At 64.9% G+C, this 22,920-nt stretch overlaps 2 protein-coding genes across 11 annotated transcripts in view; both read right to left on the reverse strand.

The window, feature by feature from the left end:
- Positions 1 to 473: 473 nt before the first annotated feature.
- Positions 474 to 1,391, reverse strand: PIN4 (peptidylprolyl cis/trans isomerase, NIMA-interacting 4). Its single transcript, XM_032124323.1, has 4 exons — positions 1,288 to 1,391; positions 1,051 to 1,121; positions 813 to 932; positions 474 to 652 (listed from the first exon to the last, which is right to left on the reverse strand). Exons 1-4 carry the CDS (start codon positions 1,319 to 1,321, stop codon positions 494 to 496), a joined length of 384 nt encoding a protein of 127 aa, XP_031980214.1. The 5' UTR covers positions 1,322 to 1,391; the 3' UTR covers positions 474 to 493.
- A 776-nt stretch (positions 1,392 to 2,167) lies between these two features.
- The window catches only part of NHSL2 (NHS like 2), a 29,185-nt gene continuing 8,432 nt past the window's right edge, over positions 2,168 to 22,920 (reverse strand). For 2 of the 10 annotated variants that reach the window (XM_032123879.1, XM_032123886.1), the window contains exons 2-8: positions 10,945 to 11,097; positions 9,983 to 10,119; positions 9,688 to 9,892; positions 8,682 to 8,813; positions 5,318 to 7,507; positions 5,089 to 5,221; positions 2,168 to 4,741 (exon numbers count right to left, since the gene is read on the reverse strand). In XM_032123879.1, the coding sequence (XP_031979770.1) occupies positions 4,429 to 4,741; positions 5,089 to 5,221; positions 5,318 to 7,507; positions 8,682 to 8,813; positions 9,688 to 9,892; positions 9,983 to 10,119; positions 10,945 to 11,097 (3,263 nt within the window). In that variant the 3' untranslated portion in view covers positions 2,168 to 4,428. Of the gene's footprint in view, positions 4,742 to 5,088; positions 5,222 to 5,317; positions 7,508 to 8,681; positions 8,814 to 9,687; positions 9,893 to 9,982; positions 10,120 to 10,944; positions 11,098 to 12,856; positions 14,217 to 14,253; positions 16,850 to 16,933; positions 18,467 to 20,493; positions 20,596 to 22,920 lie in introns of those variants that run through there. The other 8 variants (XM_032123881.1, XM_032123883.1, XM_032123885.1 and 5 more) reach the window with 8 other exon arrangements.

Here is a 22,920-nt window from a genome sequence, read left to right on the forward strand (position 1 = left end):
GAGAGCTCTTCCTTCTCTCCTGCCCCCAGCTCCCTTCCCTGCCTGGCCTGACCCAGCTGCAGTGTTACCCACCCTTCACTGAAGGGACTGTCCTGCAGCCCCGGAGCACAGCTGCACCACAGGAGCTGTCTGCACCCTCCTGGGGAGGATGGAGATGGAGACCAAGCCCTGGGGACCCCTCTGTCCCTTTCTGTTTGCAGATTAAAAAGCCTGGGCACCTCATTCTGCTGAGAGACCATTATCTCCACAGAAGGAGAAGCAAGAGGCTGGCCTGCCAGGCAACAGGGGCTTCAGTATCTGTAAAAGGCTCTTGTTTCACCCTTCCCAGGGACACTTTACCTCTCTAGGCAGGGCCCTGCTCTGCCAGCACAGTGGGCAGGGACAGCCAGCTGCCTCCAGACATGTTGCCGGTTGTGCCCGACTTGCTCCAAGGCCAAGGTGTCTGGGACTCAGGATTCAAGCAGTCAACAAGGTCATCATGATCATTCATGTTTTATTTTCTGCCTTCCACCATGATAATGTGGTATCCAAACTTGGTCTTGACGGGAGGGTCTGTGTACACGGGCTTGTCCATGCTGCTCACAGGCAGGGCAAACGCTGCCTCCTGGAATGGTCCCACCATGGAGCCTCTGGTCATCCAGCCCAGGTCTCCCTGCAGGAAGGGACCGTCGGGGTTAAGCTTTGAGATTCAGTGCAGGGAGGGTGGGTGATGCGGCCGTGGGGCGGGTCCGTGCTGACAGCGGTGAGGAGCAGGCCCAGGCTCCCGCAGGCGCTGCCCGGCCCCACTGCCCCGTCCCGGGTGCAGCACTCACCCCTTGCCTGGCCTTGTCCTCGCTGTACTGTGCCGCCACCTCGCTAAAGCGCTGCCCGGCCTTCAGCTTCTCCATGGCCTCCATGGCCCGGCCGTGCTTCTCGCACAGGATGTGCCGAACCTGGAGAGAGGGCAGCGGGGCTGTGGCGAGCGGGGCCGGCGGGCGGGACGAGCCTCCAGGCGCGGGGGCGGAGCTGAGAACCCGTACCCCGCCTGGCCCCGCCGCCCCCCGCGCTCACCTTGACGGCACTGCCGCCTCCCTTCGGGCCCTGTGCTTTGCCCTCGCTGCTGCCGCCGCCGCTGTCGCCGCCTGTGAACCGAGCACCCTGAGACCGGCCCGGTCCCCGCTGCCCCTGCCGGGCTCTGAGACCGGCTCGGCCCCCACCGCCCCCGGTCCCCCGCCCGGCCGGTGCCGGTGCCGCCCCCGGGTCCCCGCCCGGCCAGTCCCGGTCCCGGTGCCGCCCAGCCCCGCTCACCCTTCCCGGCTTTGCCTTTCCCCTTCGGAGCCATCTTGCCGCCGTAAGGCCCCGAGCTGCCCGCGCCGCGCCGGGCGGGGGCCGCCCCTGCCCCGCCCCGAGGCCCCCGGCTGCCCGCGCCGCGCCGGGATGGAGCCGCCGCGCGGGGCCGCGACGGGCGGGGGCTGCGGGACACGGGGCTGCGGGACACGGGGCTGTCGGACACGGGGCTGCGGGACACGGGGCTGTGCCCGCCCCGCGGGGGCTGTCGGACACGGGGCTGTCGGACATGGGGCTGCGGGACACGGGGCTGCGGGACACGGGGCTGTGCCCGCCCCGCGGGGGCTGTCGGACACGGGGCTGCGGGACACGGGGCTGTCGGACACGGGGCTGCGCCCGCCCGGCGGGGGCTGCAGCCGCCCGGCGCACAGAGCTGCGCTCGGCATCCACTGCCGTACCCAGCGCCCGCCCAGGACTGTCCCCCACACTCTAGGCTATCCCTCTCATCCACCCCACCTGCCCCAGGTGCCAAGTCCACTCCCAGTCCACCCCTCCCCACTTCAGTCCTGCCCCCGGCCTGTAGCCAGTGCCCGGCGCTGCCCCCCGGGCTGTCCCTGTCCCTCTCCCTGTCCCTCTCCCTCCCACCCATCCCACCCGCCCCCAGGACGCCAAGTCCACCCTCAGCCCCTCACACCATCCCCGGCCCGCGCTCCGGCCTGTGCCCAGTGCCCAGCCTGGGCTGTCCCTGGCCCCTCGGTGTCCCTGTGCCTCCCCCAGAGCCGCCGGGCCGCGGCTGATGGGGCCGGGCTCCCCCGGAGCCACCCGGGGGTGTCAGGGCGTGCCCACCTCCCCAGCGCCGGTCCCTCGGCAGCCCACAGAAGCACAGGCACAGGCACAGGCGGGCAGCAGGGAGCACTTTACCAAGCTGGCGAGATAAAAAGTACAACATTCCGTAGTTGGCACCTTGGCGGCCCCCACCCCGGGCAGGGCTGTCCTGCCGGCCGCGCGCCTCCCGGGACCCCGCTGCCCTCCCAGCGGAACAGCCGCAGCCAGAGCGAGCAGGGAGCGAGCGGCCAGGGACGAGCACTGAGCCAGGAAGAGCCTCAGGAAGAGCCTCAGGAAGAGCCCCAGGAAGAGCATGTTCCTCCAGCCAGGGAAATTAGGATCTCCATCCCATGGCCAATCTCCATTCCGATCTCCATTCCACGGCCAGTCTCTGTCCCACAGTTGACCTCTGGCCCACTTGGACATTCCCCCCCGGCAGCACGGCCACTCCAGCTGCCAGTGGTGCTGGGGGTGTTGCAGGGGGGTCCCTGCCCCGTGCTTGCCCCCAGCCCCCTTTGCCGGCTCTGTCCCTGGTTTCCTGAGCAGTCATGTGCAAAATGTACCCGTCCCCAGAGCTTCCCAAGATGTGCCCTGGCCCCATCCCGCACCAGCACTCTGCCACTGGCTGGGGCTGCAGGATGGGGTGAAATGTGGACATTCATTAGAGCTATTTTTTTGTCCTTTTTTTTTTTTTTCCTGAGTTTCTCAGCCTGGCTCTTAATTACAGGCTTAAATCTGCAGCCTTGGGAGAGGAAAGGGAGAGATGGGCGAGTACCAGGAGGGAGGAGGAGAGGAGAACCAACTGAAGCCTCAGTGCGATTAGATCCAGAGTGGGGGCAAGGAAGGGGAGGTGTTTGCCCGGGCTGTGCTCCCCGGGGATGCTCCTAGTGGGGCAAAGACCCCGTGGTGCCCTGCTGCTGCCTGGACCCACTGCACCGCTCCGTCCCAGCGCGGGAGGGCTGGAGTGAGTGGAAATACATCAAGAAATAAAGCGGAAATTTCCCTAACACCCTGTTTCCTTGTCAGCCGCAGCTGGCCCTTCCTGTTTCTCTGGGCACATGGCCGTGCTCCTGCTTGTAGCTCTGTGTTTCCTCCCTGCCCTGCCCTGGAGCCCCGCACCACGGCCTCTGTTACTGGCAGCTGGGGCCCCCATGCTGGAGCCAAGCCAGGAAGAGGCAGCTGCAGGTGAGGGGGACAAATCCCACCCAGGGACGTGCAAACCCTCCTCCATGGCCCCGTGCAAACCCTCCTCCATGGCCCCGTGCACGTGCCCTGATGGCACGTGTCCCACTCGGCCTTGCTCAGCTCCCTGGTGGCCAGCGGGCACGGGTGAGTGGTGGGCAACCCGGGGGGGACCCCAGGAGTCACCAGGGAGGTGGCTCAGGTGATATCCATCTGGATTCCAGCCACCATCTCGGTAGCATCCCAGGGCCTCCGGTGGCCGGGGCAGCAGGAGAAGTTGTCGCAGCGTCCGTCCGGGAGATGCAGGAGGCAGAGCTGGGGACGAGCTTCCTTCCCATGGCACAGCACCCCCATCGCCCCGGGCGGCAGCGGGGTGCAGGACCCCCGGTGCGGGGGCTGGCGGGGAGTGGGGTGGCTGCTGGACCCCCTGTGCAGTGAGGCCAGGGCCGCTGGCAGGGGAGGTGACCCCGGGGTTTGTTTTTGGACTGAGAGCTGAGGAGCTCCAAAATGCAGCATTTTGGGGGCTTTCAAGGGGTGGGGGTTTTGCTTGAGGTGGTGGCGCTGGCTGCGGACGCCGGGTGCCAGTTCCCCGTGTGACAGGGAGGATGCTCAGGGCAACGACAGGGAACCTCCTGTGACTCTTCGAAAGCAACCGCAGATCCAGCCAAACCCCTGGCGTCTTCCCAAAGTGCATCTCTGTGTGTCCAGCTGAATTCATCCAAGGGACCTCTGCATGGGAAACTCAAGGTACAATGTCAAAGGGAAGAGAATCAAACATCACCACCACTGTGCATTAGAAAAGCTGTTTAAAGTACCACATGCCGAAGGGACCAAAGAGTCTCAAGCTGCTTTGCTGCGGGCATGGGACAACACCTGGGGCTGTGATTCTGTTCTGCTTCCTGGGCAGGCGCCTTCAATCCCTGAACGGGCTCAGCCAGGGCCAGTCCCAGCTGCTTCCCCCGTGGGAAGGGCCCAGAGTCATGAGGGCTTGGGCTCCAGCCACTGCCTCTCTGCCAGCAGCTCTCCAAGTAAGGAACAAAAGCAGAAGAACGCCCCAGCAGGACACAGGGGCTCCCCAGCAGCCAGGACAGCCCTTTGCAGCAGCGCTCCCTCTGCAGCCATCGCCACCCCTCCGGCTGGAGGGCCCCTGCATGGTCAGGGCTGGCTTTTGGGGCTGTTTGCACCGTCCAGCTCAGGGGCAAACTCTGTGATGACCCTCCGGGCCAGCGGGTTCGTGGTCTTGAGCAGTTCAGCGGCAGATGGCCGAGTACCAGGGCTGGTTTTGCTGCTCTTTTTCTGGAGCAGGGCTTTAAAATCCTCATTCCTGCTGGAAGACTTCCCACTGCTGCCTGCTGCTGCCAGGGACTCGCCAGCTGAGGAGCCTGAAGTCTTTACAGGTGAGTGGGCGGTGGGTCGGCTGCTGAAGGTGTCACCAGGCTCTTTCCGCCCCAAGACCTTCCTCTTCGACCTAGGCAACAAAGGGACACGGGTGGGAGTAGCCTGGGGGTGGGATGAGGCCCCAGAGCGAGGGGCACAGCAGTGCCCATCCTGCTCTGCTGGAGCAAGGTGACAACACGAGCATGGCAGGTGGTGCTCCTGGAAGGTGGGACTAATCTGGACCCTCCCTGCTGGTGGCCTAGTCTGGCTGCACTGCACTCAAGGCAGCAGCAACCGGGCTGTGCCCAAGGACGAACATTGGCCCCAGTATGGAAAACGGAGGTGTCGTGGTGGGGGGACACAACACCCGGTGCTGTGACAGTGGTGGGACACAGTGGGCACAAGGGCTATGCCCTCCAGTGCCTGCACCAGCCTTACCTGTGGATCACTGTGAAGAGATCCTCCGTGGTGCGGGAGGTCGTGAACACCTCATCGTCCTCCTCCACAATGGACTCGGCCGTCTTGTCGCTGGCAAAGCTCTTCTCCTCCGTGCCAGCCTCTGCTGAGCTGCCTGTGGGCAGGGAGGAGACAGCAGTGAATCCCCTGTGCAGCATGGGGAACCCCTATCCCTGGGGTGATCCCACCACAGGGGTGGGGAGACCCTCACCTTGCTCTGAGGCAGGCTCGCTGGCAGGCGTGGTGCCCACAGCCTTGGGGGACGGCGGATCCTCAGCCTCAGGGTCGCAGCAGGTGGGCTCAGTGTCCAGCGTGATGATGGGGCTGGGGGTGGGTGGCAGGTCCCCCACACCAGCTCCCAGCTGTGCCAGGGCCGGGATGAGCGGCAGGTACAGCACGCTGGGCTTTTTGGGCACTGGCGGCGGCACCTTGGCCTTCCTGCGCTCCCCCTCGGCACCGCTGCGCTCCGGCCGCAGCTCGTCCAGGCTGCCCTGTGAGAGCCGCCGGGGTCCTGCCGGGGTCAGGGACAAGTGGGGCTCCCCCAGACCCCTCCTCAGCTCCCCTCTCCGCAGCACCACGACGACATCCTGTGGCACCCCCTCCTCCTTGGCGGCAGTGCCTGGCGGGGATTTGGGGGACAGGGGACCCTCCTCCCGCAGAACCAGGGGCTTGGGCAGGATGCACGGGGGGCGCCTGGCCAGTGGTGGCTTCTCCGCCACAGGTGGCTTCACTTTCCTCTCCGGCCCTGGGCAGGGGACGCGTGCTGGCTCGTCCATGTGCTCTGGGCCGTCGGTGTTGTCCTCTGGCTCTGAGCGGCTGATGGAGCGGAGGCGGACGGAGCGCAGGTCAGACTGTGTCACCACGGGCATGATGGGTGTGATGGGACTGGTCTTCTGGGCCAGCTTGGTGCCGAAGGTGGAGTCAGAGTGGTGCCGGCTGACCTTCGTCTTCCCCTTCAGGGAGATCTTCAGCCCTGAGAGGTCGAGGTGGGCGGGTGGGGTCAGTGGGAGGTCGAAGGATAGCCTGGCCTTGGGGCTCCTCTCCATGGGGGACGTGGGGGGCAGAGAAGATTTCCTCTCAGGGACCAGTGGCCTCACACGCACCTGGTGCGGGGAGTGCCCGAGGATGGTGGAGGTGGGGACGGTGGGGGTTGGGGTCTCTGACTGACTGGAGTACCCACTGGATGGGGACATCAGCCCCGTGGGCCTGCCTGGAGAGGAGGTCTTGAGGTCTGCCTCGGCTGAGAGCTGGGAGGGCGTTGTGGCCCTGGAGACTGAAGGGGACACGAGGGACTCGGAGCTGCCCCGTGTCTTGGCACACTCAACGGCCGTGGTCCCTGTGGTCGTGCTTGAGCCAGAGAGGGACTGGTAGGGATCACTGCCGGCCTTCCAGTCCGTGAGATGCCACTGGTGGGGGGTGGCTGTGCTGTTGGGCTCCCTCCCTGCACTCCCCTGTGGGTCGGCGTGCACCAGCCGGTGACCCTGGAGCTCTGGTGGGATGCACAGGCTCTTGGGCCGCTGGTCCTTGGGCAGTGCCGCACTGAGCCCCACGTCACCGTCCTGCCCCTCTTTGATCAGCGAGACGCTGCGTGTGGGTGGCGAGGGCTTCTTCTTGGCCTTCTTCAGGGAGATGCTCTTGGAGCGCCGCCGCCGCTGCCCCTCGGGCTCCAGCCCCAGGGAGATGTTGTCAGTGCTGGTGCTGCCCTCGGAGCTGGCGCTGGGGTAGCTCAGGGCGTAGTTGGCGCTGCCTCGCCGGGTCTCGGTGTATGCGATGTCCACAGAGCAGAGGGACCCCGAGTCAGTGGGCACCGACAGTGACCGCTCACGGAACCGGCACCCTGCCCGCTCCACCTCCAGCTGCACCGGCCCTGCCACTGGCTCCGGCTCCTCTCGGCTTCCCGGCAAGAAATTCCCCTTGGCTTCCTGGACACACCCGGAGCTGGGGGGGGAAGCAGGCACTGGGCCGGAGAAGAAGCTGGGCCCGTTGCTGCCCATGTGCTCTTCTGTGGCGATGAAGAAGGAGGTGGAGGCGGCGGGTGAACCTGGGCTGGGCGACGGGATGGAGCCGCCTGGGGAGGTGCAGGTGGGCCCCTTGCCTGGGCCAGTGGTGTGGTGGGGGGGGCTCCCATAACCCAGGGCACTCCAGGGCGGGGGAAAAGGGGTGCCCTGTGTCCCATTGCAGGCACTGGCACAGGGGTTGGCTGCCCCATCCATGGCAGCAAGTGGCTGGCAGCAGCGGGCCCCGAGGTCACTGAAGGTCTTCCTCAGCGGGGCCGAGAGGGGCTGGCGAGGGCCGATCTCTTGGGGCGTTGTCCCCCCACTCGTGGTCTCAGGCACGAAGCTGCAGGACAGGGACTCAACGATGGGCGTGTGTGTGCTGGACGTGGGGCCGTTGGCGCTGCCTGCGGGGAGAGACACAGCCTGCTGAGCACCATCCTGCCTCACTCACAGGGACACGGCCCTGCCCCGCACGCCGTCCCAGCCCGTGGCCAGTCCTGAGGCTGTACCTCTGCCCAGGCATAAAATGTGGATTTGTTGGCTGGAATGTGCCATGGACAAATCAGCAGCCATGGCAGGAGGCTCCATCCATGGGGACATCAGTCCCATGGCAACCAAAGTGTTGCCCTGGTGCTGCTCCGTGGGGGGGGACATAGATGGGGATCAGGAGGAGCCAAGTCAGGCACTGCCAGCTGGGACAGGGAGGGACATGGTGGCTCACAGTGCCACCCCATCACAGCCCCTCTGGGATGGGAAAGGAGCCTGGAGCCCTGCGGTGGCTCTCAGTGCCACCTCACCTCAGCACAGCCAGGATGGAGAAGGAACCTGGAGCCCCGCTCTGAGCACCCCCAGCAGACAGGGATGCTCAAGGCCGTGGTGGGCTGAGGTCTGATCGACTCCAAGGGAGGAGCTGTGACAACCAGTTGATGGTCTGACCACTGTCATGGGAAGAAACCTTCCTTCTACCCCGTGAAAACCACCTTGAAGCAGCTGGTGCCGTGGCTTCTCCCCCTGTCCCTACCCGCCTCCACAGACAGGCTGGCTCTGATTTCTCTACACCTTCCATAGGGGACAGCAGGACAGAGCCCCTGAGCCCCAGTGGCTGCTGTTCCCAAGGGTCCAATGCCAGCCTGGAAGCACTCCAGGCACTCTCACACACACACCCTGAGCACTGGCGTGGCCAGCTCACCAGCCCCAGCAAAGACCTGGCCAGGTGTGTGCCCCATGGCCATGGCACCCTGCGACAGGGTCTGCCCACGGGGAAGGTGGGCACAGGGAGCGGTTGGAGCCAAGGTTGGGTGACTCCTGTCTCAGAACCCTGACTCAGGGTGCAGGGGCTGCCCCCAGTGCCATGCCAGCCCCAGGCCTGCCCAGTGTCACCAGTGTGCCCAGCACCTCGGTGCCTTGGGAGGGCGCAGAGTCAATGGGGTGCCTGCACCTCCCGCGGGCGGGGTGTCCCCGGGAGCCCATCTGTGCCCGGGCTGGCTGCCAGCCCCAGGATGGCTGTGCCGCCCGTCAGGACAGCTCAGGGGGGTGCCAGCCCTGCCCGGGTGCCGCCTGCGCGGTTCTTGCCGTCACCTTGGTCTCGCAGGGACAGGTTAGGGAATCCAATAATGGTCCGTCTACGCCGCAGGGTGGACTTTGGGTTCATCGCGGTCTCTGTGTTAAACAGGGAGTGACGAGCACTCGCGTGCCTAGCAAAGTGCTGCCCTGTAGCCAAAACAAACAGCGGTACGCCGCGGTGCCGGGAGCCGCTGCCGGGGCGGGAGCTCAGCCCCCTCCTCACCCATGTTCTCTGCCTGTCCCCAGCCTGGCATGGTGACACAGGTGGGAGTGTGGGATGGCAGGAGGATGGTGTGAGCCATGTGGGGCAAGCACGGGGGACATGGAGGCATGGTGGGAAATGCTGCAGATGGAGGTGGGATGGATGGAAAGATGCAGAGACCAGCCCTGTGCTGTGTGACAGGCACTGGTCTGTGCTGGTGAGGCCGGACCCCACACTGCTGTGCTGAGCTACACTGGGGACATGTACATGAGCCATGGAGAGGGACCAGCGTGGCCCTGGCACAGCTCTCCATGATGGAGGGAAAGGGCGGACAGACACCTCTGCCCTTCAGAAGGCGCACCTCACCCAGCCAGCAGCCCCAGACTCTGACCAGAGCGTGGCACCTGTGTCTGCAGGGACTGGGCAGGACCGCGCTGCTGGGAGGTGCGGCCCCAAGAGGATGAGCAGATGGACAGACAGGAGGAAGGTGAGACAGGCCGGGTGCACGGCGTGTGGTGAGAGCCCGGGAGACAACAGGCCTGGCTGGCGGGGCATTACACTGGGGATGCGAGACCTGCCAGCAGCATGGCCAGCGGACCAGACACACAAAGCTGCAGATGGCACAAGGGATGGCTGGGAATGATGGACGCCAGCATATCCCTGCTATCCCCTCTCTGCCTCGGTGCCCACCTAACCCACAGGGACACAGCTCGCAGCCACAGCCCCCTCCCACCACCCACCCCTGCCCCAGATGGCTGCTGGGGCACATCTCTGCCTGCACCCCATGTCCCCCCTCCGCGCCATGGGGTGCTGCCCTACCCGAGACATTGATGGGGACAATGTTGGTCTGGATGGAGCTGGGCTGGTGCCACTGCTTCTCCTCCACGGTGGGCAGGGGGAAGGCCCTGGGCCAGGGGGCCTGCTTGTCCGGGCTGGTGGGGAGGCTCAGGGAGGTGTCAGGGGGCCGAGCACCAAGCGCAGTGCTGCTGGTGCTCTCCTCTTCAGCCTCTCGCTGGCTCGGGGGCTACAGGGAGAAAGGCACATCAGCCACCAAAGGGACAAGGGTGGAACACAAACAGGGACTTGCTGCCCACCCCGCCACCCCAGAACTCACCATAAGCACGAACTCAAGGCGCTTGGCAGGTGGGGGTCGAGGTGACGGCTCAGGGGAGGTGTCGGGGGGCAGGTGTCCAGCAGCGCGGAAGGTCTGCCCGGTGACCCTGCTCTCGGTGTACTGCTCCTCATACTCCTCTGCAAGAAAAACGGCACCTGGGACTCTCCTCCTGCTGCCAGACCCCGGAGCAGGGGACGTGTGAAGGGATGGTGACTATCCCCTCTGGCTGTTCCCAGCCTAGCTGGCCATCTCTGCTCAGAAGTGGCAGCTCAGAAGGTGAGGAAGGGAGACCCCAAGGAGGGTCTGGGAGAACTGAAGAAGCACAAAGATCCCAGCAGCTGGCCCTGCTCCTCCCGGGGCGCAGTCAGGGGATGTGGTGGGTCTCGCTGGGAAACAGCCCCACTGGGGACAGCCAGGAACTCAGTGTGTCCCCATCCTGCAATTGTTGAGCTAATTAATGCTGGTGGCTGTGGACTGGCGGAAAGCAGTGCTGCTCAGGCTGACTTAATGAGATTACAAGCTGGGGGATGGCTGAGCTGCTGATCTCATCTGATGCCTGAGGAGCATCCGCGCCAGGGCCGCGTGACAGCCTGGGCCAGAGATTGGAAGGAAACAAAAACCACTGGACACGTTGATCCAGTTAGGCAGATCAGTGGCAGGTCCCTGAGGCCCTCGTGAGAACCGTGCTCTGGTGGGGCTCATGGGTGCCCTGGTGGCCCCAGCAGGTGATCCTGGTCCCAGTTGCTTTGGCACCTACAGCAGTGACTTGGGAGCAGAGATCAGTGAGGGGCTACTGGAGGCTGGGATCCCCCAGGACCCAACTCCTGCAGGCTGGTGAGGTCTGAGGAGTGGCTCAGACATGCATGTGGGAGATGAGCTCACAGTCTCAGGGTGATCACCTAGCCAGGGCAGCACCCACCCAACACCCTCACCCAGCCCACCCCAGCCCCTCTCCCTGCTACCTTGCAGCAAGCTCTGGAGGTTGAGCTGGGCCTCCTGGTGCAGCTGCTCCATGCCCGGCGGGCGCCCAGCTGCTAGGAAGACGTTCACGGGTTGCTGCCATGGCAGCTTGGTGGGGGCGCCTTTCTTGCTCTCGAGGTCCAGGTTAGAGGTGGCTGCAGGGGGGAGAGAGTGGGGTTAGGGGCAGGTGGGGGGTGGCTTCCCTGCGGGTGCTGCTGTGGGATAACGCTGTGCCAGCACAGCGCTCATCCCACCCCAGCTCTCCAGAAATGCCGGGATGTGGCTGTGTCCCACCCTGGCAGGCTGCTGCCCGCTGGGACCAGCCCTCATCACCGCCACCGCTTTGGGGGCTGGACACTGCCCCTGAGGGCTGCCAAGAAGGGAACTGGCTGAAATTGGGGAAGGAAGCCAGCCCTGCCACCCGTGCCTAACCGCGCCCGGGCGCAGGAAACGCTGCACGCTCTGGTGGAGCAACGTCCTGGCTGCGGAGGAGAAGAAGCTGCAGCTGAAAGGCAGGAGCCAGGGACCCATCGCTCCCATTGCACTGCAGCTCGGGGCTCACATGCCCTGCCCTGGCCTGGACACCCCCAAAGCTCTCCAGGGAAGGAAGCCTCTGTGAGGACTGCTCAGACCCTTTGAAACACCCCGATGGGTGGAAAAGTCCCTGGAAGCAGGATCTGGGCTCAGCAGTGAACTGGCCCTGTGGGGAGCTGAGTGCTGCTCCCACAAACAGGCTTTGCCATGGGAACACCGCAGCCCTGGCACCACTGCTTGGAGCGGGTGTGGGTTTGCACCCAGCATGGAGCCGAGGCAGTGCCACTGCTGGCATGCTGCCTCCGAGGGCACCTGCGCCCCAGCAGGCACTGAGCGGGTCTCTGGGAGCTTTACACAGGGATATGGATGACCAGGGGCTCATCCCTGGGGATTCAGGGTCATCCTCCGCTGCACAGTCCTTGTCCCCATCCCCATCCCCATCAGCTGAGACGCTCTGATTACCGGTGTGGGACAAACACTTCCCCTCTGCCACCTGCAGTGCAGTGCCGGGCCCCAGGACCACACCACTGCCCTGCTGCCAAAGCCTGCTCCGTGCCAGGCCCCAGCGGAGGCAGCAGAAGCAATCCCATTTACCTGGGAAGGGGAGTGGCCCCAAAACAGGTGTGGGACCCCCAGAACAAGCCACATTTCCCTCTGCCCCCATTGGTCAGGCATCTGTGGCCCAGCTCATCTGCACTGCATCACGAGCATCCCTCTGCTGCTCATGGTGCCTTCCTGCCCCCAGATGCCCTCCTGCCTACAGTACTCTCGTGCCCCTGGGTGCCCTCATGCCCACCCTTCCCCCAGCTGACAGAGCCCGCACAACGCCCAGCACCCCAAAGCAAGGTGCCATGTCCCCAGCCTAGTTACTTTTATAATTTGTTTCCATAACGACGGGCCTTAACACCGGGTTTTTCCTTTTTTTTTTCCCCTTCTTCCTCCTCTAAATAATTTGAGTCGTTTCCATACCAACCAAGAGGTGTTGGGGCGCATGTGTGCATGTGTGTGCCCGTGCACAAGGCACGGCTGGGCATCTCCCCAAAAACCTGACCCACAGTGCCAGGGGCAGAGACCACACCTTCACCTCTGCAGACCCCAGACCCCAACCTGCTGTTTTTGGCGAGGTGGGGGATCCACTGCTGCCGCAGCACTTCTGAGAACACCGCAAGGGTGCACCCCAACTCCTGGCTTGCTGCACCCCCTGCCTGGCTCACACAGCCCCAGCCTTTGGCCTCAGCACAGCTGATGCTCCTCACCTTCTGCCCATATATCCCCCTGCAGCCGCGCCCCACCAAGGACTCGGGGACACCCTGAGCAGCCCCCTGCTGCCCCTGCACCTCTCCAAGCCGCTGCCGCCCTCCCCGGAGCACGGGAGCTCACCTCCGCACCTCGGCCGTGCTGCCGAGCCACCCCGGCACCCACCCTGGGCTCCGACCGCGTGGGCAAACCACAGCACCAGAGCCGGGGCCGCCCTGGGCGCGGCGGAAACGCGGCAGCACCCACGCCCAGCACCCTGCCCTGCAGCGGGGACAGCCTCGGCCAGAAGGGGAACACGCAGCGCCGGGGTCCTCCCCATGGAGCTTCCCCCTCTTCACCGACGCGTGCTCGTTTGGGACTGAGTGACCCAGTGCAGTCCTGCGCCGCTGTGGGCAGTGCTGCAGGCACTGCCGAGGTGCTGGCAGTGCCGAGGTGCTGGCATTGCCAAGGCGTGGGCATCATGGGTTCCATCTCCCAGCTGGGGAGAAGGGCTGGGGGAAAGAACGGATGAGCCGAGCCATCTCCTGGCACCCAGATGCCCCAGACTTGCACCGCAAGGACAGCACTGTGCCAGAGTGAGCAGCATCCTGAGGCTTTGGCTCCCCGGGAGCAGCCACGCTGAGGCTGTTTTGGGAGCAGTGGCTCTGGGGGTGTTTTGGGAGTAGCACTCACAGCCCAGCGCCACGCTGCAGCTCGGCGACGGGGAATGAGGAGCCGGCAGTCCCGATTCAGTGCCACTGCCACAGTGCTCCCAAGGCATGGGCAGTATTTGGGAGCAGCCTGATGCAGGCTCAGTACAAGGGCATGTCGGAAGCGTCCACGGAAGCCCAGCTGCCACCCCCATCTGGGGGCACTGGATGCCCCAGCCAAGCAGGAGTGTCCGGCAGGAGGACACAGCAGCTGGCGGGGATAGTGCAGCTGAGCTGAGCCAGTGCCCTTGGCAGCGACCCTCCCACCACGCTTATCAGAGACAGGCTCAGAGCACGAAATACCTCTGAGGGGCTCGCACCGTGGTGAATGCCTGCGGGAGATGAAAGGCATCCTGGCACAGCGGAGGCAGAGGGACAGCAGAGCCAGAGGGACAGCTCCATCCCACCAACTCCAGCAGTCTCGACCTGAGCCTGGCCAGCCTTGCTGCTGAGGGAAACTGAGGCATGGCTGGTGGGGGTTCACCATGCTCCCTGCTGGCACCAGGCCCCCTCCTGGTCCCAGGGCTTGTGGAGAGGAGCAGGCAGCATCACTGACTCTACCTGCTAATGGACATCTGCCTGGGATGTTCCCAGAGTCAGCACCATCAGCCGCAGCCTATGCTGCAGCCTCAGAGTCCTGCTGAGCGTGAGTCAGTGTCCAGGGTCTTGTGGCCATGGTGGGTACACAAGGACCGAGGCTGAATTCCAGGGAAGTTCACTTGAAGGGGAGCTGAGCTCCACTCTCTCCTGCGGGAAGAGCATCCCTGCAGGACCCCCAGCCTCTCAGCATCTCCTGAGTCACCCCTGCTCCATGCCAGCATCCCTACTCACCCACAGCCCAGGCATCCCGAATCCACAGGGAGATATTTGACAGAGCCATCAGAGCTATTTCAATCCAGGCCGAAGCTCCTGTGAGACGATGCCTCTTGCTTGAATTCACCGCCAAACTTCTCCCTCTCAGGCTCGCTCCCCACGCGCAGGAGATGCCGGGGATGCGTCTGGAGCTGCTGGGACCCTCTCTGCCAGCGTGGAGCACTGGCAGCAATGATGTAACGGCAGCAGCAGGCGATGCGCCATCAGCAGAGCAGCCATGGCAACGGGTACGGGCACAGTGGCAGCTGCCGCCAGGCCGGAGCGCCGAGCACGCCGGAGGGCGAGGGCAGCAAACTTGGGGCCGAGAATGAACCTGACAGTCCCCCGAGCTCGCTGGCCGGAGCCGTGTGCTGCAGTGCCCGGACCGTGTGCCACCGGCTTCAAGCAAGTGCCGCGGCCTGCCCCGGTACCGGACTGCTCACGGCCGGCGCGTGCGGCTTGGTGACATTCCCGTGGTACGGAGCCAGGCGCATGCTGCTCCACAGCAAGTGGAGAGGAAGGGAAAAGAGTACACAGAGGGAGCTGGCAGCGGCCGCACAAACACCTCCTGTCCCAAGCTCACCCCCTGCCGAACCCGACCTGCCGGACCAGCTCCCCGCGGGATGTGGAGCTGCATCCGCGTGCACGGCAGCTCCAGGGCCGGATGCCCGCCCAGGTCTGAATGAAATCCTGAAGTGACACCCTGCTGACACCCTCAGGCCCAGTGCCACAGGGCAGCGGTGCTCACTGAGCAGACCGGCCCCGTGTGCCGCTTGCACACGCTGTGCCTGGGATGAGCCCTCACTGCGAAAGCCAAGAGACTGTGCCCTGTCCAAACCTGACCCTCTCCAGGTCACCTCCCACTGTCACATGTCTGGTGGCACAGCTCCAAGCCCCCAGTGAGGCAGGGCCACCTGCACAGGTGTCTGACCTGCTGGTGGTTGAGGCCAGAGGGCTGGAAGCCTTTCAGAGGTGCCATGCCCAGACCCCAGCTTGGCCATGCCAGGACCCTGGTACAGCACAGCCCTGTGCTCCCACACAGGTGCCCAGCAGGACCACAGGCACAGAGAAATGACATTGTCTCGACACACCGGATCTGCCAGAGGCTTTCGGCTCTTCCAAGCTCTGTTTAACAAGGAATCAGCCAATTTTTGTACTGATGGGAGACAAGGGCACTGCAGAAGTTGCTGGCAGGGTGGATTTGGCAGCTGTGGGGGTCCCTCAGTTCATGGGGAGAAGGCTGGATTATGTGAGAGGTTTCTATGAAAACCACTAGCAGCAAACCATTCAATAATGTCCCTGTCCATCGGCAGGACTCAGAGTTGCAGTGTGCAAGGACATTCGGTCCTGGCAGTGTGATGGGCCCCAGTCAGGGAGTTTTGGTAGAGAGGAGGTGCGTGTGCTGCAGGATCTGGCTGGCGAGGCTGGCCCAGGAGGAGCCCAGTGTGCCATTTGCCCATGCTGTGGGGATGGGAACCACCTGCGGCCACACTGGCAGCGGGGCTTGGCCCGGGACCACACCAGCCAAGGTGGACGCAGGCTGCTCCCTGACAAGGGGCTCAGACCCACTGCTCCCGGGGCCGGAACAGCAGCACTGGGGCAGGCACTGGAGCCCCAGAGTCTGGCTGGACCCAGATTCCCATACCAAGCCCTTCACCATGGGCAGTAGGACCAGCACCCAGAGCCCTCCCCCAGCCCTGCCGAGGCTCCCTGGCAGCCTCCTCATACTCCAACCCTTACTCTCCCGTGCTTCCCAGCAAAACTCCAGGCACAAATCTTTCCTGAGAGCTTTAGGAAGCCTGGCATGGCAACCTGTCAGCCCCAGCCGGCCCTGGCAGCCCACCATTGCCGCGTCATGGCCGAAGGAACCACTGGGCACAGGGTGGCCATGGCTGGCTGCCCACCAGCCATCCCACGGTGACATCCCCAGCCTGGCTGGGACTGTTCGGTGGCACACGGAAGCCCAGGCAGTGCTCACCACTCTGCCCAGTGTCAGCTGCCTGTGCCAGAGGCTGCTTCCAGAGGGGTCCTTCCAGGAAAGCACGGCTTCCCCTGTGCCCGGCTGGTTTTACACTCCGCGGGGCCGGGACAATGTGAGGAAGTCGCCTGAGAGGGGAATGCGGCCAGAGGCCCTGGGACAAAGGGGCCTGAGACCTGAAATCAGCTACAGCAGGAGCGAGAGCAGTGACAACAGCAAGGGTCCTGGGTGTCTGTGATGCCTGTGTCGACCCACGGTCCGTGGTCCCACGGTCCTCCCTCTTGCTGCCACCAGCACGTGGAAGCTGCCAGGAGGGCACCGTAGCACCAGGACAGGCAGGATCTGTCCCTGCAGCACTGATGAGTGGTCAGTGGGACACATGGGCTGGGAGTCTCTGTCTTTCTCTTGCTTTGTCAAGAGCAAGGATACCCCACCAGGCTGGGGAATGGCAGAAGGATTTAAAAGGGACAGGGACACTCCACAGCTCAGGTCAGGCTGGGAAGGGTGGGACAAGACTGGTACTGCTGGAAGGCACTGGCCCTGGGGCTATTGCATGGCCTCCAGAGGGTCTGTGCCCAGCAGCTGCCCCCAGCCCAGGGTCCTGCCCTGCAGAGTGAGCAGTGCCTGCAGATCCCACCGCCCCCACTGCCCGCCCCAGCCCTGCCCTGCTGCCTGGCTTACCTGCCCGGTGCCAGGGTGCCAGGAGCCACTCCACCTTGGCCATGGCTGTGAGTGCTGAGGGAGACCGCTCACTCCAGCCACCCAGGAGCTCCTGCCTCAAACCAGGCCGAGAGCACTGAGCTTCCCTGTCCTTGCTGCCTCCAGCTCCAGCGGGGAGAGGAAGCGACCAGGAACTGGCTGTTTGAGTCAGTGCCACAGCCCATTGTCCTAGCCCCGGCCCCTCTTCCTTCCCTGGGGAAGGATGGTGGAGCGACTGTGGCTCTGCATAGCCCGTCCCACATCCACCCGCCCTCACGGCGGATCGCCCAGGGATGCACCTCCCTCTCTGTGCAGCACCTGGAGAGGGATGCTATCGCCAGGACAGGCTGGACTCCCTGAGCTGGACAGGATCACGGAACCTACACATCCCCCAGCTGTGGCTGAAGCACCATCTGAGAGTGCTGGGCGACCTGGGGGGACACAGCACATGGGGGCTCGTCCTCCCAGCAGAGCACGGCCATTCCTGCACGGAGCAATCGGACAAGAATCCTCATGGGGAAACCAGCGCCTGCAGCCTGTTGCTGTCCCCGGCCCGGCTGAGCCACTGCCCGCCAGCTCCCCAGCCCTTACAGCTAACAAACCAGGGGCCCTTCTGCACCCCCTGGCTCTGACCTGGGAGCTGCCAGAGCTCCCAGAGCTTTGTCTCACTTCAGCTCCTTCCAACGCCTGGAGCAAAGGCTCCTCAGGGAGCACTTTCCCAGTGCCCCGGGGCTTTGTAAAGCTGAGCTGGCTTCTCCCAGAGGATGGAGGCTCCTGGGAGCCAGGGCTGCAGCAGAGCTGAGAATGCTGCCCCAAGCCCGGGCTTCATTCAGGGAGCGGCTTTGGGGCCCTGGGGGCAGCACGTGGAGCACATGCCTTGCCGGGGGCTGGGCTTGCCACCCATCCACCCCATGCCAGGCACCCAGCGATGCTGCAGACCCAAACGACGGGATGGGTGAAGGATGGCGAATGCCAGCATTTTCCCCTGGCAACCCAGACACATGGCTCCGATGGACAGGGGCACAAGGGCAAAGGACACCTTCCCCCATGGCCAGTGCTTCCTCTGGGACCCGTCTTGCAGCTGTAGTGCCAGTGAAGAGAGATGCAGTAACCGGAGACCTCCCAGTCCACCAGACCACCAGGCAGAGACCTGAAAAGTCATCACAGCTGTGCCAGCAGCCCACAAAGATGCTGCCTGCTCTGAGGGGCCGCTCCAAACATCACCACACACACAAGCCAGGGGCTGGGGCTCGTCCCACTCGGCTCCTCTGGCATGTGATGAAGGAGTGCAGGCGGCTGCGAGCCCCCCACCAGTGCCACAGGAGCCAAAGAGACGTGTACTGGCCAAGAGGACAGAGCAAGGGGTCACTTGCTCCAGATCAATGCAGCCATTCCCAGCCTGATGGGCCACAAAGAAAGCCGGATCCTGGACCCCAGATGCAGCGTAAGACCCTTCTGCATGCTCCCCATGCAGGGGGCAGAAGGCTGACCCTGCCTGAGGTGAGACAAGGTGCGTCCCACTATGGCAGGTCCCTGCCCTGCTAGCACATCCCACCCCACCAGCAACCCACACCCACCACAGGGCTGCTCCTTATGGAGCCCCAGCTCCCTCCCCTTGGCAGATAAGCTCCAGCCTGGACCTGCTGCCACCTCTCTGCATGGAAGCCTGTGCGCAACTGCTCAGGAATGCCCAGGCACCGAGCTTCCGGCAGCCCTGTGAGTGTCCAAATATTTGCTCGAGCTTTACACCCAAGACGAGTTTTGGGCTATGCAGTGCCAAATCCCACTCCTCCCTGCCCCCAGCAGCCAGATGCAGGTCTCCTCAGGGAGACCAGGCACCAGAGGGAGATCTGATGGAGATCTCCAGTCTGGCAGGGAGCTGTGACCTGTGCCTCATGACAGAGATGAGCCTGGCCCCACAATCCCCCTTGGGCCCTTCCTGCAGCTCCAAGAATTCCTTTGACAGTCCAGAAGTGTGATTAGTTCTCTCCTCTGAGTGACACCAGGTGGGAGAGGCAGGCAGGGAGCAGAGAGCAGCATCCAATGGTCTGGGCACTGCTCATCTTCCATGCCTGCAGATGGGAGCCGAGGGCACTGTGCTGGGGAGTGGCCAGCACAGCATCCCTCATCCCTGATGACCTGCAGGGCAGCATCCTGCGGGCTGGGGACTGCCTGCCTCCCAGGAAGGAACGGGCCAGCATCCCATGGTCCCTCTGAGTCCTGCAGTCCAATCACTGCCCACTTCCCATGCCTCGCAGAGGGGAGCCAAGGGTGATGTGGTGGATACCGAGCAGCCCCATATCCCACACCCCTGTGACCCGCAGCTCAGCATCTCTCCTGGTCCCCTCCTGTGCAACTCAAAGTTCTTGTGCCCCATTTCAGTGCTTTGCACCCACCGCTAAACAGCGGTTGCAAAATTAGACAGCACCAGGCTGTGCTGCCACCCTCTCTGCCCACTGATTATTAAGCTGTGACAGTCATTTGGGCTGTGACAAGCAGTCCCCATTCTCCTGCAGTTTCTAAGCAATCTTCCCGAGGTCTCTCCCAGGGCTGGCAGCTCCCTGATGCTGCCCACACTGCTGTGTCCCGCTCCCAAGCCAGCAGGCAGGGAAAGGGCAGCAGGAGCTGCGGCCAGCAGAGCCCAGCATGCTGCACTCTGGGACTCCGGGGCTCCGGCGGGCCTGGCACCAGAGTTGTGGCAGACCCCGGCTCCTGGCTCTTCTGGCATTCCCAGGAGCTGGGTTGGAAGAAGAGCTGGAGCCCTTGGGAAGGTTGCTGAACTGCCTGGACCAGCTACGTGGGGACAAAGGAGTGACCAGACAGGTCCCGCTTGTCTGACCCGGCTTCCTCAGAGGGCACCTGCCCTCACTGCCCGCTCCCAGCCCCAAGTGAGTCCTCTGCTCCCTCTGCTCCCTCTGCTCCCCCTCAAACAGCTCCCTGCAGAGCTGCAGGGCTGTCCGCCTCCCCGAGATTGTTTGTGGTACAGAGCCCCCAGACACCCACCACCACTGCGGTGTGTGGGAGAAGGGAGCTGGGCTGCGGGGGCTACACCGGCACTGGGCTCCTGCCTGGGTGGGCCCAGCTCCAGGGAGAGCAACTACAGGGGCTCCCCACTGCCGGGGCTGGCTCCCCATACCTTGGGGCTGCCTCCCCATGCCCAGGGCTGGCTCCCCACACCTTTGGGACGGCTCCCCGTGCCCAGGGCTGGTTCCCTACTGCATGGAGCTGGCTCCCTGTAACCCGGGGCTGGCTCCCCGCAGCTCGGGGTACGGGCCAGCACCTGTCCCACACGCTGGGGGACCGTGGTGTCCCCACCGCCAGCCCCATCCCGCGCCGTCCCCGTCGAGGCCAAGCCTCGGCCGGGGTGACCTCTGCCCGCGTCCTCCAAGCGACCCACCGGGAGCGGGGAGCCAGGAGTGCCGAGCCGCAGCCCGAGCCCAGCCCGAGCCGCCCCCTCCCCGCCGCCGCAGCCGGGGGTCGCGGGGGTGGCGGCGCTCCCGGGGGCGGCGGGGGCGCAGGTTCGGTCCCGCCCCGCCCGGTACCTGTTGCCGAGCGCATCCTGCCCCGCCGCTGGCTGCGCGGCCCCTTCCGCTGCGCGTTGCCCATCCTCCGCCGCCGCCCGGCCCGGGCTCCGCGCGCCGCCGCCCCCGGGCCGCCCCCCGGCCGCCCCCCGCCGGGCCCGCCGCGCCGCGCGGGGAGGAGCCGCGGGCCGGGCCGGGCCGGGCCGCATCGCTCCGCTCCGCGCCGCTCCGAGCCCAGCCGAGCCGAGCCGAGCCGAGCCGCGCCGAGCCGAGCCGCGCCGGTCGGCACTGGCACCGGCACCGGCACCGGCCCCCGCCCCGCCGCCCCCTCGGAGCCGAACGGGCGCCCAATGGCGGCGGCTGCGGGGGCCGGGCGGGGGCGGCGCGGGGATGGGGAATGCCGGGGTGATGGGATGGGGCGGGGGGATCGGGGCTGGGGTGATGGGGTGATGGGGATGGCGGTACCGGGGCTGGACGCCCTCCGGGGAGGTAGAGCTGTGGGGTACCAGGGTGATCGTGGGGCGGTCCCGGGGCTGGGCACCCTCAGACCAATAGTGTGGGGATACCAGGGCTGGACAGCCCCCAGGGTGATGGGATTGGGTCGGGGGCCCTCGGGTTGGGTAGCCCCTGGGGAGTTGTCTGGTTTAGGGATGAGTGGGGGGGGTCCTGGGGCTGAACAGCCCCCGGAGTGGTGAGGATGAGGTGGTGCCAGGGCTGGGCACCCCTGAGGCCATGGGGCTGCGTGGGAGGTCTGGGGCTGAGCACACCAGGGGTGTTGGGGCTGCGTGGGGACCCCGATGCTGGCCCTGTGGGGTGGGTGGCTGAGCAGGGGATGCTTGAAGGCAAGGGGTCGGGGACTTCTGCCGAGAGGCAGAGGTCAGCTGCAAGAGCAGCTGGAGCCGTGCACAGAGGGAATCAGGAGGTGTGGGAAGAGCTTTGGGGCTGGGTCCGCTGTGTGAGAGCTGCAGGACATTGCAAGAGCCAGGCCTGGGGGTGATGTCATCTCAGGTAGGAGAAACAGGGTCGTCTCTGTCTGCCAGTACCTCCAAGGTCTCTATTCTCGGCACTGAGTGTCCCAGGCAGTGCCATGACTGCACAAAGCTCGGCTGCATGCAGGGACCCCCAAGAGTCTTGGATCAGCTGCTGCCCTTGGGTTCCTTCCCCTGGCCCAAACCTCATCATATCCCTGTGACGGGGAAAAAACCTTTTCCAGAGTGGGGAAACCTGTCCAGCATGCCAAGGCCCCCCACTTGTGCAGCCCTTCACCCCTGGGAGCCAAGAGGCATTATTGGGATGGCTCAGCCCAGCCTCTGTGTCCCAGGACGGAGCATCCCTGACACATCGGATCTCGGCATCCATATAGCAACAGAAAGGACCAGAAAGCGCTGGGAGGTTGTTATGGAAACAGCCACAAATTGGATCAGTACTCGGTGCAAGGAGCAGTTTGTGTGACTGATGTGGGAGCAGGTGGGTGTGACAGCCGCAGCAGTGCGGGGGCCCCATGGTGGCACCCATGGTGGAACCCCGGTGCCCATGCTGTGTCCCTTTTCTGGGGCTGGGCTGTGGCAGTGCCTCAGCTCACAGGGATCCGGGTGTGGGGCTGCAGGCAGCGCAGGCTGGCTCCCACCCACCTCACCCAGCCTCTGCACTCCCCAGGAAGGCGAAGGACTGGGGCGAGTTGGGGGTGGTTCGCAGAAATTCCATCGGGAAAATACTTTCTGCCACTTCCCCAAGCCCGAGCCAAACCCAGCACAGGGTGTCAGGCAGGGGGGCAGCGGCCCCTGCACAAACACCCCTCTGTGGGGCTGCGATCCGACAGCGTGGCCATTGTCCTGCTCCCTGCCCTGGGGAGCCAGGCAAGGTGCCCATCACTCCGAGCCGCTGGTCTCCTTGTGCGGGGCAGCCCCAGACCCCGCATCCTCCTCGAGCCCCGCGGGCACACAAGGCTGCCTGCGCCGTCCCGGCCACACGGCTCCTGGGAGCCCGGACAAATCTGGGCTCCTCCAGGACCCCGGGCTCACCGTGCCAGGCTCGAGGGGCAGAAGGGCGCGGGGAACTGCTGGTGCCACGGCTCCGTCCGGCTGAGCGCGAGGGTGGCCCCGCTCTGCGTTCCCGGAGCAGACCCCTCCTGGCAGAGAACCCAGCTGTGAAGGAGCCATAAACACTTGCTAAGTGGCCGAGCTGGTTATTTTCGGGCCAGGAGGCCATATTAAAGCTCACAATCAGCGAGGCAGATGAGCTCATTGGAGAACAACGGCTTGGGGCCGGGCCAGAGCCGGGGCCAGGGCTCCCAGCCCCGCGCCGGCACCATGACGAGTCCCAGGGCTGTATTGGACCCTGAGAGGTCCCAGGTCCCAGCAGAGCCACCGGCAGGGTCCCGGCCAAGCTGGAGGGCAGAGCTGGGACACCGAGCCCCACAACACCTTGTGTTGCCCCGCTGAAGGTGAC

The sequence above is a fragment of the Corvus moneduloides genome, chromosome 14 (assembly GCF_009650955.1).
Source record: "Corvus moneduloides isolate bCorMon1 chromosome 14, bCorMon1.pri, whole genome shotgun sequence".
Taxonomy (NCBI): Eukaryota; Metazoa; Chordata; class Aves; order Passeriformes; family Corvidae; genus Corvus; species Corvus moneduloides.

What these genes read in the sequence shown, in the direction of transcription:
- PIN4 (XM_032124323.1), bottom strand. Translation starts at nt 1,321, where the DNA reads ATGGCTCCGAAGGGGAAAGGCAAAGCCGGGAAGG. An exon ending in GAGGCGGCAGTGCCGTCAAG is followed by an intron (nt 933 to 1,050) that starts GTGAGCGCGGGG and finishes CCCTCTCTCCAG; the next exon opens with GTTCGGCACATCCTGTGCGA. An exon ending in AGGACAAGGCCAGGCAAGGG is followed by an intron (nt 653 to 812) that starts GTGAGTGCTGCA and finishes CCCTTCCTGCAG; the next exon opens with GGAGACCTGGGCTGGATGAC.